Source organism: Xyrauchen texanus, chromosome 32, assembly GCF_025860055.1.
Source record: "Xyrauchen texanus isolate HMW12.3.18 chromosome 32, RBS_HiC_50CHRs, whole genome shotgun sequence".
In the NCBI taxonomy this organism is placed as follows: Eukaryota; Metazoa; Chordata; class Actinopteri; order Cypriniformes; family Catostomidae; genus Xyrauchen; species Xyrauchen texanus.
This window is the reverse complement of record NC_068307.1, coordinates 31,863,511-31,880,363: the sequence shown is the minus strand read 5'-3', so window position 1 is coordinate 31,880,363 and position 16,853 is coordinate 31,863,511. Positions and strand designations below refer to the sequence as shown.

At 35.9% G+C, this 16,853-nt stretch overlaps 1 protein-coding gene across 2 annotated transcripts in view; it reads right to left on the bottom strand.

The window, feature by feature from the left end:
* The window catches only part of LOC127625795 (filamin-B-like), a 99,789-nt gene that overhangs the window by 18,427 nt on the left and 64,509 nt on the right, over window positions 1–16,853 (bottom strand). Inside the window, exons 24-35 of one of the 2 annotated variants that reach the window (XM_052101149.1) lie at window positions 14,907–15,074; window positions 14,596–14,719; window positions 14,344–14,497; window positions 11,654–11,843; window positions 10,167–10,414; window positions 8,394–8,474; window positions 6,557–6,659; window positions 4,603–4,743; window positions 2,078–2,206; window positions 1,814–1,987; window positions 369–527; window positions 84–287 (exon numbers count right to left, since the gene is read on the bottom strand). In XM_052101149.1, the coding sequence (XP_051957109.1) occupies window positions 84–287; window positions 369–527; window positions 1,814–1,987; window positions 2,078–2,206; window positions 4,603–4,743; window positions 6,557–6,659; window positions 8,394–8,474; window positions 10,167–10,414; window positions 11,654–11,843; window positions 14,344–14,497; window positions 14,596–14,719; window positions 14,907–15,074 (1,875 nt within the window). The remainder of the gene's footprint in view (window positions 1–83; window positions 288–368; window positions 528–1,813; window positions 1,988–2,077; window positions 2,207–4,602; window positions 4,744–6,556; window positions 6,660–8,393; window positions 8,475–10,166; window positions 10,415–11,653; window positions 11,844–14,343; window positions 14,498–14,595; window positions 14,720–14,906; window positions 15,075–16,853) is intronic. The other variant, XM_052101150.1, reaches the window with a different exon arrangement.

Genomic DNA, 16,853 nt, shown 5'->3' with positions numbered 1-16,853 from the left:
TCACCTATTTAGCACAAGGAAGACAGCTGATATAAGAAATAATTAATGAAACTCAACGAAAACACAAGGAATGTGTCTCTCACCAGCTTCCCTCGTGTCCACTACAAAGTCCGACATCTCAAACGTGCGTCCCTCCACCAGTCCTTGACCGAAGACCTTCACCCTGCTGGCGTCTCCAATCTCTGACTGGACCACCATGATGGTGATGGGACTGTTTACAACATGACGACCATTCTTCTTGATGCTCACCAGGTGCTCTCCAACCTCTCTCGGGATGAAAGAGATGCCTGAAGAGATGGAAACCATGCATGATCAAAAGAGTTCATGGTTGATTGAATTAGTGTAGAGATTGTAAGATTCAAACGTACCGATGTGGTTGTTGGGTTGTCTCTTGAGCAGACAGGGTTCATCGTGGCCTGAAGGGGCTTTGATACTTGCTGTGAGAAGACTGAGGTCCGTCTCGTTGATGTCCAGAGAGAAATCTGCAGCTGAGCCGAGTTTTACCTGAGACTTTCTCTTGTTATCTTCTGCAAAAACCAAAATCAAACCAACACAAAATGCATATGTAAAAGGTGTTTCTTCAACTAGAAAAATGTTTGTCCCATGGGGTGATTTTTAGAAAAACAGATTTCTACTTTTAAAGTTTTGAAAACATTTTACCATTCATATTCAATTTTTTCTACTGTTCAAATGTATATATTCAAAGCCATTTTATTAGATTTGCATTTTATTAAGGATTGTATCCTTGTTTGAGACTCTTTCAATCTTAAAACTAGAAAATCCATCATTAAAATTAGGTCGATTTAACGTGTTTATTCAGTGCGATTAATTATATAAAAAAATTACTTGTTGAAAAAAATGTTACGCAATTAATCATGTCCCTGGACCGGAATAAGGAAGAATCCCAAGCAATTTAACTTGAGGTACCACCTGTTTTCTCCAGGGGGCAGGAATCGAAACCAGCGGTATAGGCAACATGCAGCTTTTACAGAGAACAAACCAACTTCTAAACTATTAAATTATGTTTAACCCGAGACAGGACCTAAACATTTTATGCTTGTGACGCAAAGTGTGACAAATTGAGATGCTCCAAAAGCATCCGTCTGACGCAGGTGTACATTGACGCGTCCTTAAACGAGCCCTTATAATAAATCTCAGACTGATTGAAAAATTAAATTGCAAATTCAAGAAATCAAGGCAAATATCACTTGAAAGTACAATATTTTACATTTAATGTCATATGCAAATAAAAAAGTTAAAATATTTGTTTGCATTTAGGGCTCATAACATGCTAGCTTAAATATTTACCTCAGCAAGACAAAGTTGACGCCATTTAATACAATTTATTTATTTATTTTTTTAAATGTAAAATATATAAGAAAAAAAAATCAATAAGAAAAACAATATCTCGTTCTTATTTTATATATATATTTTCTACAAAACAAATGTGAAATCTTTAATCCTAAACTTTACCAGAAGTTTTTAAAGATCATGAGAAACATAAGTGAAAATATCACATGTGTGTGTATTTGGAGAACAAAGCATGTTTTGGAATGTTATTTTCACAGAATACAAACTAAATACATTATTATGACATGTGACGGAGATGTCTTTCTTTTATTACAAATGTTGGGATGCATGTACAGTACATCCATTGTAGGATATTTAGTGTCAAAAAAGTGCCAATAGCTGAAGAAACATACGATTTAGGATTAACTAGAGCAATCAATAGTATTATTTGGCCGAGGCAACGTGAGTTATTTTGTAAAGATAAGGCCCGCGTAATCTGGACCACAGTGTGTTCAAGTCTTACCTGTGATTCTGGCTGTGAAGGGACTTCCTGAGATATGTTTCTCATTGTATCGGACGAGTATCTTGTAGTCTCCAGAAAGTGTGGGCAGGTATGTAACGGTGCAAGTTCCATCTTTGTTGTCGACACAACTGATCTCGGCTTTAGACGGACCTTCAATGGCCAAGTCAAGACCACCTGAAATGACAACAAGCAGTTTGCATTCAATTCACTTTACAAACTTGCGTGAAAAGTTGTGCAGCTAAATACCAAACCGACAGTACAGACCTTCAGACGCATCTTCAGTGTAGATGGTGAACATGGCAGTTTTATTGGCGATGCCGTACACAAGACCCGGTCCATAAGCGGTCACGTTGGGGCTATTTGCATTGTTGACGTAGAATTGCAGAGGACTCTCTGGTAGGAAAACAAATGACAGACTGAAAATACATACAATGTAGCCTGCGTACCATAGAGAAAAATACAATGATAATGAGGGAGAAGCAGCATGCCAAACATGAATGTTTTGAGAACTTCAATTCTTCAAAGAGGTTGTTTGTCTAGAGCTGCGAGTGTGTGTGTACAGTATATATATATATATTTTTTCTATTGGTGCAGACTGTGAGAAACAAGATTCTCTGGTCTGATGAAACGAAGATTGAACTGTTTGGCCCCAATTGGCCTCCAAGGATTATGTCTGGAGGAAATCAGGCACTGCTCATCGCCTGCACAATACCATCCCAACGGTGAAGCATGGTGGTGGTGGCATCATGCTGTGGGGGTGTTTTTTAGCGCCAGGGACCAGGGGACTGGTCAGGGTTGAAGGAAAGATAAACGCAGAGATATCCTTAATGAAAACCTGGTCCAGAGCGCTTAGGACCTCAGACTGGGCCAAAGGTTCATCTTCCAACAGGACAATGACCCTAAGCACACAGCCAAGAGAACGCAAGAGTGGCTTCGGGACAACCCTGTGAAAGTCCTTGAGTGGCCCAGCCAGAGCCGGGACTTGAACCCAATCCAAACATCTCTGGAGAGACCTGAAAATGGTTGTCCACCATTGTTATTTTGTGTCATTATGGGGTATGGACTGTAGGTTTATGTAATTGACCTTTGGCATAAAAATAGCCCCACAGCGTTAAAGATCCACCACCATATTGAACCGTGGCCATGAGGTACTTTTCATATAGCTACCTCTCCGTGAGCGCCAAACTCATCTCTGGCATTTACTGCAAAAACCTCCATTTCTGTTTTATCTGACCACAGAACCCGGTCCCATTTGAAGCTCTAGTAGTGTCTGGAAAACTGAAGATGCTTGAGATTGTTGTTGGATGACAGCAGAGGCTTTTTTCTTGAAACCCTCCCAAACAACTTGCGATGATATAGATTATGTCTGTGATTGTAGATTTGGAGACTTTCTGACCCCAAGACCCAACACATTTTTAAAATTCTCCAGCTGCGATCCTAGGAGAATTTTTGGCCACTCAAACCAATCACAGTGTTTGGAAACAATATAGACACACTTCCTCTTCCAAGTCGATTGGAACATGTTAATTATTGCTCTGATGGTGGAAATGGGCATCTTCAATGATTTAGCCATTTTCTTATAGCCACTTCCCATTTTGTGCAGCTCAACAACTTCAGAACTAATATTCTTTGGTCTTACCCACTGTGATTGATGATTAAGGGAATTTGGCTTGTGTGTTACCTCATATTGATATATCTGTGAAACAGGAAGTTATGGCTGAAAATCGTTCCAAGTCACCCAAGTGCACTAAATAAATGTAAAATATGAATGGGAACACACTTCAGATACATTTTACTCTCATGAATTTCTAGCGGTGCCAAAAATTGTCCCACACATATATTTGAAAAAAAGTTTGAGAGAACTTGTTGTATTTGCTATTGTTTGATATCATTAGAGGATATATGTTTGTGAATATTTTGAAATGAAAGATCAGGAGGATAAACAATAAAAGACATTTTTCACAGCCTTCTTTGCTCATATTTACCAAGGGTGCAAATATTTTTGGCCACCACCATACATGCATACATACAGTAAAGAAAGCGCCTAATTTAGAATCATTATGACTATTTTTGCATTGTGATTATTTTTGTAATACAGTATTAAATCATCACGTCTGGAAACAATGCATTTTAATTATTGTTAACAGGATATCCTCATGAGCCAGTGAACACTCCTCGACTACATAACCCATTCCTCCTTTTCTATAGACAAATAAAGCCATTGGATGAGGCTTGACTATCACACTAGTGTTATATTTACAGAGTTTATAATGGCACTAAACCAGCAACTGGAAAACATGAAACTCCAGCCATAAAACAAGCACCTACATGAGGATCTGAACCCAACACAACAGCCCCAAACATGACTGTGAGGAACACAGATTCCACAGAGCTGATGTCACCCAAGAGATCTCTTTCACCACCAGACATAAATCAGCCCAAGTGATTTTGTGTGTCCGCCCTCAGTTAACTTACAAATCTATTCAAAGGTGAATCTCTCCAATGGTCTACAACTCTGGGACAAAACCAAACAAAAAAACTCCTGACAGGCAATTTATCATTAAGATGACTCACTTAAGCAGGGGAGAGTTGATATACCATGTTCCAGTGGCTTTAAAGAAATAGTTCTCCCAAAAATAAAAATTCTGTCATCATTTACTCATTTACTCGCACCTCATCCCAATCCTGTATGATTTTCTTCATTCAGTGGAAGTCAATACATTTGTGTGTAAAACAGATATAGAAATCTTTAAGCAGATCAGATCGTGTGAAGGGTTTTAGACTCGGACCTGGAATGTGTGTGCCGTTATATTTGATGTGCATCTCGTGAAGTCCGGCTTCTGTTGGAGAGTATTTCACGGTCACGGTTCCGTCTTTGTTGTCGATGATCTCGGGCTGGGCTGTCTTACCTGATGGCATGTGAACTTCTCCTGAAAAATAAATATTATGGGTCAGGTTTTAATGAAGCATCAGTAAAACTTTACAATAAAGGATCTATTTGTTAACATCAGTAAATGCATTAGGCAGCATGAACGAACAATGAACAATAATATTCAGCATTTATTAATCTTGGTTAATAACAATAATAAAAAACTAAACTTTTGTTCATAATACCACCTGATTTAAAAGGTTTATCTACTGTAAGTATTACTGAAGATGAACAGGTTAACAATTTTATTATACTTTATGTGCGAATCACATGAAGCATGTCAAGAACATGTCCGGGTCATATTTCATCCCAAAAACAAATAAATAGAAAAAAATGAAAGATTTGCATCACTAGTGTTACAAAACCTGTCATTTTTGTTCTTTTATGGGGGGGGTGATTTTTGGCTGAAATACACCATGTAAAATAATATGTATTGGTTTTATTATTATTATTATTATTATTATTATTATTATTATTATTATTATATAGAATATGGGCCTTTTTTAACCAGTTTATTTTTATTATTATTATTATTAATAAGGATCATTATGACTTTTCACACAGTGACATTATTTTTGTAATACCGTAATGAAAATCTATTATAGTAACGAGTCGTTTTTTTATTACAATATCAGCATTGTTTTTCCATTCATTTTCCTTTATATTAAAAAACAATAATAATAAAATTAAATCCAGTACTACCCTTAAATAAAATACATTTACTTGTGCTGCAAATCTATCAAAACAAGCCAAATATCCAGTTGTTAATTTTTTTTAATAATGTAAAAATTGTATTTTATTTTGCAAAACATGATTTCTTTTCTTTTTTTTTGGGCTGACTTTGGAGGTGAAATATGGACCGTAATATATAATATAATGTATTATATTATTATATCAAATATGGGTCTATTTTAGCCTATTATTATATTATATAAATAACCCTATTTTAAGATGCTATATGTAAGATTGACAATAAGTGTTTGAAATGGGTACTGCAGTCCAAATTCAAACTTTTGGAGAGTTGTCTGCCCCGCCCCAGACTCGAAGCCAGAATGTTGGCATGCAAATTAGCCAACTCCGCATCCTTTTTAAAGGATTTCTGGGCTTAAAGTCATCTCCATCTTCCAAACACATCTCCAATATTTATCCTAGTTTTACTGCCCCTCTGGTCATGATGGTTTTTAGACAGATGGCGAGGCTTTTTAGGTCAGGTGGAATCTGTTATCTCTGATCCAGTATTGTTTGCCTGCAAACTTGTTCAAATCTGGCAACCCGGCAGTGTCGAAATACTATTGGTGAGTGGGCAGTGGACGGGATCACACAGGCAAAAATGAACAGAAATTCCGGCCCGGAATGGAAACTTCAAAGTAGAATAAACTGGCTGAAGCATTATTATCGGAGAATAAACCTTAGCATGTTTCCTAATACTCGAATGACATATGGTCATTTTATGATTTAGTAAAGTAAAAATATTACATATAGCACCTTTAGGATCATTATGATTTTTTTTTAAGTAATGAAAATCATCCTGTCTGAACACATTTTTTGTTAGTATTAAAATTAGCAGTGATACATTTTGAAATATAAAATAATAAAATGTGAATTTGTTTTATTATTTAAACTAATTAGGATGAAATATGGCCAATATTAAATGTCTTATATTGATATAATATAAAAATTTGAATTTTATTTAAATTAAAATGTCAAATACAGTACCCTTAAATAAACAAATAAATAGATAGATCTGCAGAACTAGTGTAACAAAAACCGAACATTGCAATGTTTTCTTAACCAGTCCTCTTGAAATATCTCACCTGTGATTTCACCCTTGCTCAACGTAAATGGAATCACCATATCAAAAGGTCTGTATCCCGTTCCATTCACACTGTTCGCAGGAATATATGCACCATCCGTAACCTGTGAGGCAGCCAATAGAAATTTGAATAATTGAGACGGTACAAAATGTTCCCATAAAATCTGCAAACATTTTCACTTTTTTCTGTGTGATCCTGAAAGCAACAAAGCTGAAGAGGAGAAAAGCGGTTTAGATCATAGTGATTCAGCCACAGCGCAAATGTGCGTTAGACCAGGAGAACAGACAGGACAGGAAGACTGTGATAAACCGTGATCGCCCACAGCAGACCTGACAAAGCAAAGTTATGAGTTCTGTTATCTGACATTCTGGAAAAGAGAATGATGTAGAAAAACACCTCAAACCATAAGACACCTGAGAAAAACAGAAATGATAAAGATTATAAAACAAAACATGTTCTGACATCTTCTAATTTGAGCATTCTGTAAATAGATGGATAGTAATGCACACTGATCAGCCACAACATTAAAACCACCTGCCTAATATTGTGTAGATCCCCCTCGTGCGCAGAAAGATCTCAGAATAGTATTCAGAAATGATGTTCTTCTCACTACAATCGTACAGAGCGGTTATCCGAGTTACCGTAGACTTTGTCAGTTCAAACCAGCCCATCTGGCACCAACAATCAGGCCAGGCTCAATCACAGAGATACAATTTTTCCCCATTCTGATGGTTAATGTGAACGTTAACTGAAGCTCCAGACTCGTATCTGCATGATTTTATGCTCCGCACTGCTGCCACATGATTGGCTGATTAGATAAATCACATGGATGATTGTTGCTGCCAGACGGGCTGATTTGAACTGATAAAGTCTACAGTAACTCAGATAACCACTCTGTACAATTGTGCTGAGAAGAATATAATGTCAGAATGCTGTTCTGAGATGATGGTTGATGATGTTTTGGTGGCACGAAGGGGACCTGCACAATATTAGGCAGGAGGTTTTAATGCTGTGGCTGATCGGTGTACGACATGCTAGCGACTGTATTCAAATCAACAAATGATGGCAGTAGGAATAAATTACATCAATTTTTAAAAGACTTTAATTTATGACAGAAAGCAATGTGTGAAAAACTGACATCTTAGCGGCTTGTGAGTTGCTCTGTATCACTGGCATGCCAAGTTTCAACACAAAATACATCTGATAATAAAATATATTTATTGAATAAATGTAAATTTTTCCAATTTATTGTATTAGTATTTATTTACAGCTCCTTATTCATTTTAAATACTGTTTCTAATTATTGACATATTATATTGTAGTACATTTAAATATATAACATTTACTGATTTATTTACAAATCTTTTTTTTTTTGACATTCTTCGACATGAGGTTGGAAACAAAATATAGCGTTGGGAAAAATCCCTTGGGTATCACCTCAGTTTCTTTCATCAATAAAATAGTCTAAATTCACAGCGAGACAGAGCGCGAGAGAGAGCGCGAGAGAGAGCGCGAGAGAGAGCGCGAGAGAGAGCGCGAGAGAGAGCGACACCATGGCTATCCATCCCAACCACTTCCTACACAGAACAATGCTTGATTGTTCCAAACGAGGCAGAACCCAATGGAAATCCCTTACACTATCAGACAAGAGAGAAGAGGGTGAAAATGAGTGACCAACACAAATGAAAGGACAAAGAGATGACAGGTGATGCGTGTTTGCGGTCAGGATGCCGTAGCTCAATGCAAAGGCTGAAAAAAAAAAAGTGTGAGTGTTGACGGCGGTGGAGTGACTGGGTGTCCACTATGAGAAAGAGGGACGAGACATGTAAGTTTGTACCCAGGGCTGGAAGCCGACGCCTGGTGCTGTCTTTGTCTGTTGCACTGACGACTGTTGCACCATGGGAACTTCATCTGTTGCCTGGGGAAATCATATGTATGAAAATGACATTTAAGAAGAACAATCAGGCCAGAAACATGCTCTACACCTGTGATTTTCAACTGGTTTGGCTTCAGTAGGGCTGAATGGGAATAAAATCATGATCTGCATTTCGTGACCTTTCCCATGAGTGTTTATTATGTCAATTACACTTGACCAGACTGGTTGAACAGTAAAATAAACTTCAAAATTCTGTGAAAATTCCCATCTTGGTGAGATATTTATGCAAGCACAGTCATTTATGTCTAAAGTGAATGTATCAGACTTGAAGTGTAAATGCAGCTTAAATGGACCTGCCGCTGACTAGTATGTCGTTAATATAAAACAACATTAATGAGAAAACCACTCGCAGCTCTTGGCTGGATAACATGAACAGCTTTAAAAGTATTCATGTATTATAATCATGCAATGAGGACTAGTAATGCAAGTAGTTTTATGCTACATTTCATTACTATCTGAACGAATACTTCATACGGTTGTTAAAAACATCCAGCACTGTTTTCTTAATGTATATCTTTGATCTCTTGTTTTAAATGGTTTCTTTGTTCTTATTTCAAGACTGATTGTTTACTAGTCTTGGATAATTACTTGAGAACATGAAACAATGTTTACTCAAATTGGTATTGAGAATCATCCAACTGCTTTCGTATGCAAGCAAATGGACATTATACTCTAACTTAAATATACCCCAATTAATTATAATCCAATCGAAATTTGAACCAATTAGTACAGAGAGCTTGTGAATCAGAGCCAAATCAGGAAATCCGTTTCGATATCCAGCCCTAGGCATCCAGGTCTTATATCGGAAGTTGTGACGCAACATTGCCAAAATAGTTTAGTATACAAAAAGAAACAAATGAAACAAAAGTTGATAAGAACATTTACTTTGCTATTCTAAAGTCGTGCACGCACTGAACGATTTTATCATCTTGTACAATTGTCGCATCTCAGACTGTACGATATGATCACCGCGATATCTCGGGTAAAAGCCAGGGCGCAACTTTACGATTCACATCGTAGCCATAGACTTTGGTCCCGATTGACAGCATTGACTGGGTGTTTCATCTCATTCAGTCTTCGTAGGAGGAGGGACATAATTTTCATTGTAAAGGCAATTTATCGGTCAACGTTGATGACAAGCGATCAAAGACTGACAATTTTGCTCTACGAAGAGATCTTTATGCCTAAAACTTGTCTTAGATTAGATAGAAAACTTTAAACAGTGTACACGGCTTAACTATGCACGAATATATTGATACTTGTATTTTAGGGAGGTGTGTTACTGATGTAGCTAGCGATATACGATTCTCTATAAGCAGCTCCCCCATGACGACAACAGTTGATCTGAAACACATTTTGGAATGCAACAGCTTGCAAAATCGTGCTTGTGTACTTGTACAGAGTATGCTTCGGGCCTAAATCAAACCCATATCCACAATGTTACATGATATGAAAACATTAACATAATATGTTCTGGAAAACAATGCCATCATTTGTCTTGATAATGCAAAGAAATGAAGGCTTAATCCAGTCAGATCCCCTAAGAGCTCGTTAAATGAACTCCAAATAAAGATCTGATGACACAAAGTGCTGAACCTTTAAAAATCCACGTTTTGAGGAAGGGTTTCCTCTTCACTAACAACAGAGATGACGTTATCACCGTCTGCTTCTCACCGTGACTTTGAAAGGACTCTTGGGAATGTTCTCTCCTCCAAACCGCACGTAAATAACGTATGTCCCAGGTTTAGGTGCCGTGTAGAAGATGTCAAAGGTCCCGTCTTCGTTCTCTATGACATCAGCTTCCACTTCAGTTCCGTCGGGAGTGACCACGATACAGGAGACTTTTCCTTTGCCTGCACCTTTTGTGTTCACCACGAATCCGACCTCCTCTCCGATGCCGATGGTCGGCCCGATGCCAGGACCTGGAGAACATGGATCAGATGTTTGTCTATGATGAATGGATTGGTGAAAATTTGTCAAGGGGATTTCATTTTGGAGATCTTTTCACCCCCACACAACATAATTTTCCCTTGGTGTGTTTTTGCTTAACTTTTAAAAAGTACAACTTTGACACCGTAACAATCTCAAATGTTAAAAGTCAGTTATGTTTGTGTTGGCCCATTTTTAAAAACAAGCTAGTAATATGAACCATTTTGGTTTTTATTTAGACCGAACTTCCAAAAGTACTTTCCTGCCAAATGGAAATAAGTTCTCATTTAATAAGCCTTTAAATTCAGTGTGAAACTGTATTAGCAACCATTTTACTTCCGTAATGTGACGCATTTCAGTGAAACAATATTCTAAAAGAATATGTGGGACAGAACTTTATCCACTGGGACTTTATTGGATTATGAAAAGCTGCTCATCCAGAACAAAACCAGACCTGAATTCGAGTTTGCAGTCGATTGTGGATGATCAATTTTCTTTAATGAATCATTATTTTCTATTCTTGCCGCAACATTTATTACATAAACAATAGCCAATATTAAATGACTGTGGCAAGTCTTAAAATGGCTGCAGTACCATTTTAAAATATAAAACAATGTCTAAATAGACGTCAGCCGAAAAGTAATTTCATAGCTTTAAAGTTTTATTAAATATTGTGTCAGTTTTTACGCAAGTAAACTGTGGGAAATTTGGTTTTTATGTTGAATTTAAATTAGGTTTTAAAGTACGTTTCTACAGTAGGTACCAGACCAATATTACCACCGCAGTAACACTTTACATTTTAATCGCACTGCTCAAAATCACTGCCAGGTGGTGCGATGGAAGATGTTTTGCATGTTTGTTAAGTGTGAAGAAAGTGAGAGTCAGGGGTGGACTGGGAAGAGAAATCGGCCCGGTGCTCCCGATGGCCAGTCCGCCCCTGATCGGACCCCAAAGTGCGTCAGGTTAACAATCAAACCCTGGTGAGAGTTGATACTATTATAAACATTGTTATAATTTTTACATTTATTTGTAAAATCAAATCAGCATTCAAGTTATAGCGCATGAATTTAACATTAGCATAGTTAAGTTGCAAATAATGCAACAAAATTCAGCTCTTGCCTATAGAAATGGTTATATCTTGTTTTTAGCGCCACTTACGAGTTTAAAGCAGGAAGAGCATATTTACAGAGATAGTAAAATGGCCATTCTGCACTGTTAACATCTGTACATACCAGTGACTGTACACTTGCTGGCGTCGCCTGTAGAGGTCGCTCGCACCCGATACGGAGAAGTTGGAATCTCATCACCGCCATATTTGATGACAATAGTGTAACGGCCCACCTTGTCGGGCACATAAGACACTTTGTAGGTTCCATCCCGATTATCATGAATGTTGGGTTTCTTGGGTTTACCGTCCTGGTCCTGAAAAACATGAAAAATCAAATAGCGCAACTCTCGAGTGACCTGAAAAAGTGACAGGCCGCGCTGTTGAAGACACTGTGACAAACTTTATTTTCTGATGTTATCGAGCAGCTAAATTGCTGTTTTTGTGAAATTTCAAGAATGATTTGTGACAGAAAGCATCAGTTATATTGGGATAGAAAATGATAAACTACCAGCAATGTGACGGGATTACATTTGAATAGTTTTTTCAGCAAAGAAATTATTTAATTATAGCTTATAACAAAAAGATACCTCTCAGCTTTTTTTGTAAAACAAACAAACGAAAACAACCCCCCCCCCCAAAAAAAGCTCTTTAGTTGAAATTATTATGGAGCCCCTTAGTGGACAGAGAGTGAATTAATGTTATGAAATATATTTGCATTCTCACACAATATTTGTGTTCCATCAAAATAAGGTTTGTGTTCCCATGCAATAGATTTGTAATGAAAATGAACCATGTTTTACTACTGTAAACATTCATAATGGTATTTTTAGTAAATCATAACAAGAAAATGTATAATATTAATAATTTAATACAAGAAAACCAAAACTGGTAATAAAATCAATCATTCTACTAAAAAAATGTAAATTAGATGGTTACCTCCATTTTACTATAGTAAAATTATACTGAAGTTTTACTACAATAAAACTGTGGCACATTTTTGTTTTCAAAACCATGGTTCCTGACCAGAAGAAACATGGTTAATACAGTCAAGGTTACTGCAGTTTTACTATAGTAAAACCATGGTTAATTTAATAAAAGGGTGTGTTTTTATTTATTTATTATGATATTCACCATCATAGTTTTCCCCCATGTATCATTACAATGGTTTTAATACAAATATAAATCACTAAAATAAGTATTTATTAAAACTATGGTAAATTGTGTAGTTATGATTTAACAACAAATGCAATAGTTCAACTATAGCTACTGTAGTAAAACAAATTGTAATTTTGATAAGCAATGGATAAAGCTATTACGAAAGAATGCTAAACTAATTTCAGGTAGAAGCTCCGTAGATTACTTCTACTCAAATAATTATTTTTGTTTTTGTGGTGGGACACGTACAAAGCTTGGAAACACTTTTGCAATACAGGTGCATTAATAAGCATTAATTCATGCTTAACTAATGTGTTAATACATGAGTCATGTATTAACAAAGCCATTCATTGCCACATCAGCAAATAATAAAGTCTGTCTGATTAATATATTAAGTCATATATGAATTCCTATTAATTAAATGTGTCATCATGGATTCATTCCCTAACTTATTATATGAGCTAATAGTGTTAATTAATGTGTTAATTACCACAATGAGCTGAAGCCATGTATTTGAACTTTCACCCAATACGGTGCACTAATATGCATTAATACATGCTTAATTACTGCAAATACATGTGTTAATTACAAAAATGAGATATACATATGTATATGTGATATTTTGTATATCTCTATCTCTGCATTCATTTTTTTCTGTAGTGAGACTATTTCTTTGGAAACCGATATTAAATAAACAGCTTTTATAAAGTCCAATGATGGTCATTAATGATAAATGAGTTCTCAAGTCATGACATTTTAGGCAATACTTTGGCTGTATCTGCATTTGTTTTAATGAATTATTAAACTTCATGGTTTCTAAGATATCATCATGTTATGACTTTACTTATTGAGTTAATAGTCATGTACCTCAATAAGTAATTGTTGTAATAAACACAGAATTTGCAGTAATAATGCATTAAGCATGTCTGTATTGGGAAGTTCAAATACATGGCTTCAGTTCATTGTGGAAATCAACACATTAATTAACACTATTAGTTCATATAATACGTTATTTAATAACATTTATTCATACATATATTAACAATTCATATATGACTTAATATATTAATCAGACAGACTCTTTATTAGTTGCTGATGTGGCAATGAATGGCTTAGTTAATCATGAGTCATACATTAACTCTATTTATTATAATATTATCGGTGCATTAGTTAAGCATGAATTAATGCTTATTATTGCACCCGTATTGTAAAGTGTTACCCAAAACGTTAACTACTATATTGAACAAGCATGAAAATCCTTATTGTTGATCTTGATGTATGTTTTTGTAGTTTGAGTAAAAAAAAAGGCTATGTTGGATCTTGAGCTAAACTTGGATAACTAGAGCAGAAATTACTCAAATGTAAAAAAAAAAAAACATGCTGTATCCAGGAAAGCGGATGTGCAAAGACACATTTTGCAATATGCTCTATGTGATACTAGTGGATATTTATCCATCTTTTCCATTCTAAGCCCATGACTGTCAGATCAAACCCAAAGTGATTTATAGTCCGTAGCCTAATCGAAACCATATTCCGATTCACTTTCACTTTAATACAACCTCAAAAAAACACATTTATAACTATCGGAAACATTCAAACATTAATCCTAGTCTTCAGTCCACAAGGAAAAGACAACATTCAATGTTTAACAGTACTCACGGTAATCTGCACTGACAATTGGCCCTCGCCAGCATCCTTGGCATCGATGGTGAACTCCACTGGAAAACTGGCGGGGACGCCTGTGGTCAGCCCTGGGCCGCTGGCACGCACTTTACTGGCATCGTGAGTGGGCAGAACACGAAGTTTGAATGGACTGAAAAATATATTTTAAGAATTAGGGAGTAACAGTAGCAGTCACACAGAGTGAAAAATCAAGTGAGTAAATCTCAGAATCAGGATTTTTTTGAATACCTGCGTGGAATTTCCTCATCTGCGTACTTGACTGCGACAGAATAAGGACCCTCAACAGATGGGGTGTAGGCAACAGTGTGTGTGCCATCTCCATTGTCTTTGATGTCAACTGTTTCGGCCACCCCTGCAACAACCCATTTGTGGTCATTCACGGCCTTCAAAGGGTATGTTAAGAATGGCATACCTCTATACTACTAGTACAGTTTGTAGTATGCACTGTACACAAATAAATACGCAGTTGACTAGTAGACATTTCCAAAATGTCTAAATTGTCCAAGCATCATATGAGTAAATGTTTACAGAGTTTGTACCTTTGGGTCCTGTCACAGACACAGAGAGAGAAGCGACTCCAGATTTACTGCAGTCCACTGTGAAGTTCTGAGGAATTTTAGCCCGAACTGAAGAACCAACACCTGGTCCAGAGATCTTCACCTTACTGGAGTCCACAACATCCTTCACTGGTACCTTAAATGGGCTTCCTGCAGAGCAAACAAAAGGGTGTTTCTTCAAATTCATTTCATTTCAACAGATTACAACTTTTTTCTTTTTGTTATATAAAGGTCAAATTAACAAAACATTTTAAACCAGGCTTTCATAAATTATTTTTGGTCCTTTTCAATTGCCTTATGTATAGATTCATTGTTTTATCCTTTTAGCCACACTTTCAATATAAAATTAAAAAAACATAAAAATGACGACATGTTTATGATGAGTAAAAACACACCATTTCACCATTCATTGGGAGAAAATTATTTCAATAAACTTTACCACAGTTGTGGCATAATTTCCATCATATCAAATAATTTTGCCCCTAATAAAGTTTTTTTTTTTTTTTTTTTTTTTAAGTTGGTGCACTTGTTGTTAACCCTTTAAGCTCTGAGGGTGTTTTTATTTCAGTGGCATACACAAAATTAAAAGACATAACTTGTGTTATGATGACAACAAAACAAGGAGGGTCAAGTGTTATCATTAATATCATATAGTTATTATTAGTGGTATCGTTTTAAAGAAAAAGTTTCCGATTTTTAGATGCATTCTGAGACTCTCAGCCTAAAAAATTGAAGAAAAAAAAAAACCTTTTTATTTTCATTAATATGAAAATTTTATTAATATTATATCTCAGGCTGTAAATAAGGTAGCTCCAAAAAACTGCTTATGTTTTCCCAATCATGTCACCTGAAACAAAGTACACTTTTGTGTTAATTTGACAAAGCAATCAAAAAAGTTATAGCATAAAATAATTAATTTATAATTAGTGTCCAAAAACATTTACAAACAAATAAACATAATAATTGTACATAAAACATAATAATTGTACATAAGAACTAATTACACAACAATGACTAAAGGTATGCTCTCTCTCTCTCCAAAGCATGCAAGTATGAGTAACGAGATCTCATTCAGTTCCATTCTGTGTCATTTGAGTCATCATTCAGTCTGCCTCATGTCATTGGCACCATCTCCTGGTGGCCATATGTAATTGAATGATCCTCACTGCCCATATTTGGATGACTTCCACCTCTTGTTGCAGCGATCTGAATACTAATTAAACTGGTTAAGCGTTCCATGACGTTGGACAATGTACTACATAGTTTCCGATAGTCATCTGATTCAGGAAAGCTAACGTGTTTTTAGCCAGATAGCACATTATGTGTGCTTAAAGGGTTATATAATTGGAAAAAAAGTGTCAGTGAAGAGAATGCGTGAGATGAAATATGAGACAAGTGATGTTTGAAGAAAACAGAGTATTTAAGGTAAATTTCACTTGTGAGCAGAATATTTTTATTGGTCTTTATTTCCAATCAAGCAGTAATTTTGCCAAAAGTGTAAAAATATTGTTTACAGTAATTGTGTGTATACAGGATACATAAAATATCTATGAAATTAGCCTTAGTAAGACTACTTAGTCTTACATTTTTTTATCAAAATGTTACAAAAAGTAATTTCCATCAGTGTCATTTCAAATCACAGAATTCTATTAAACACGATACAGAATTTGAGATGATGGAAATGATACACCGTACCACACGAAATAAGACTTGCCTGGTTAGACCACGAATAGGTTATTAGACAAAACTCAGATCAACTTTCTGACAATTGTCCCTGTTGTCTTGTAAAATATTGCTCTTTAGTATGAAGTTCTGGATGCATGACTTAAACAAGCTGGAAACAGCTTCTTATGTGGGAGAATTAAACTATGTGGTCTTGGCGTGGTGAAATGTTTTCAATGAAATATGAGTCCATAATGTCTACTGTGG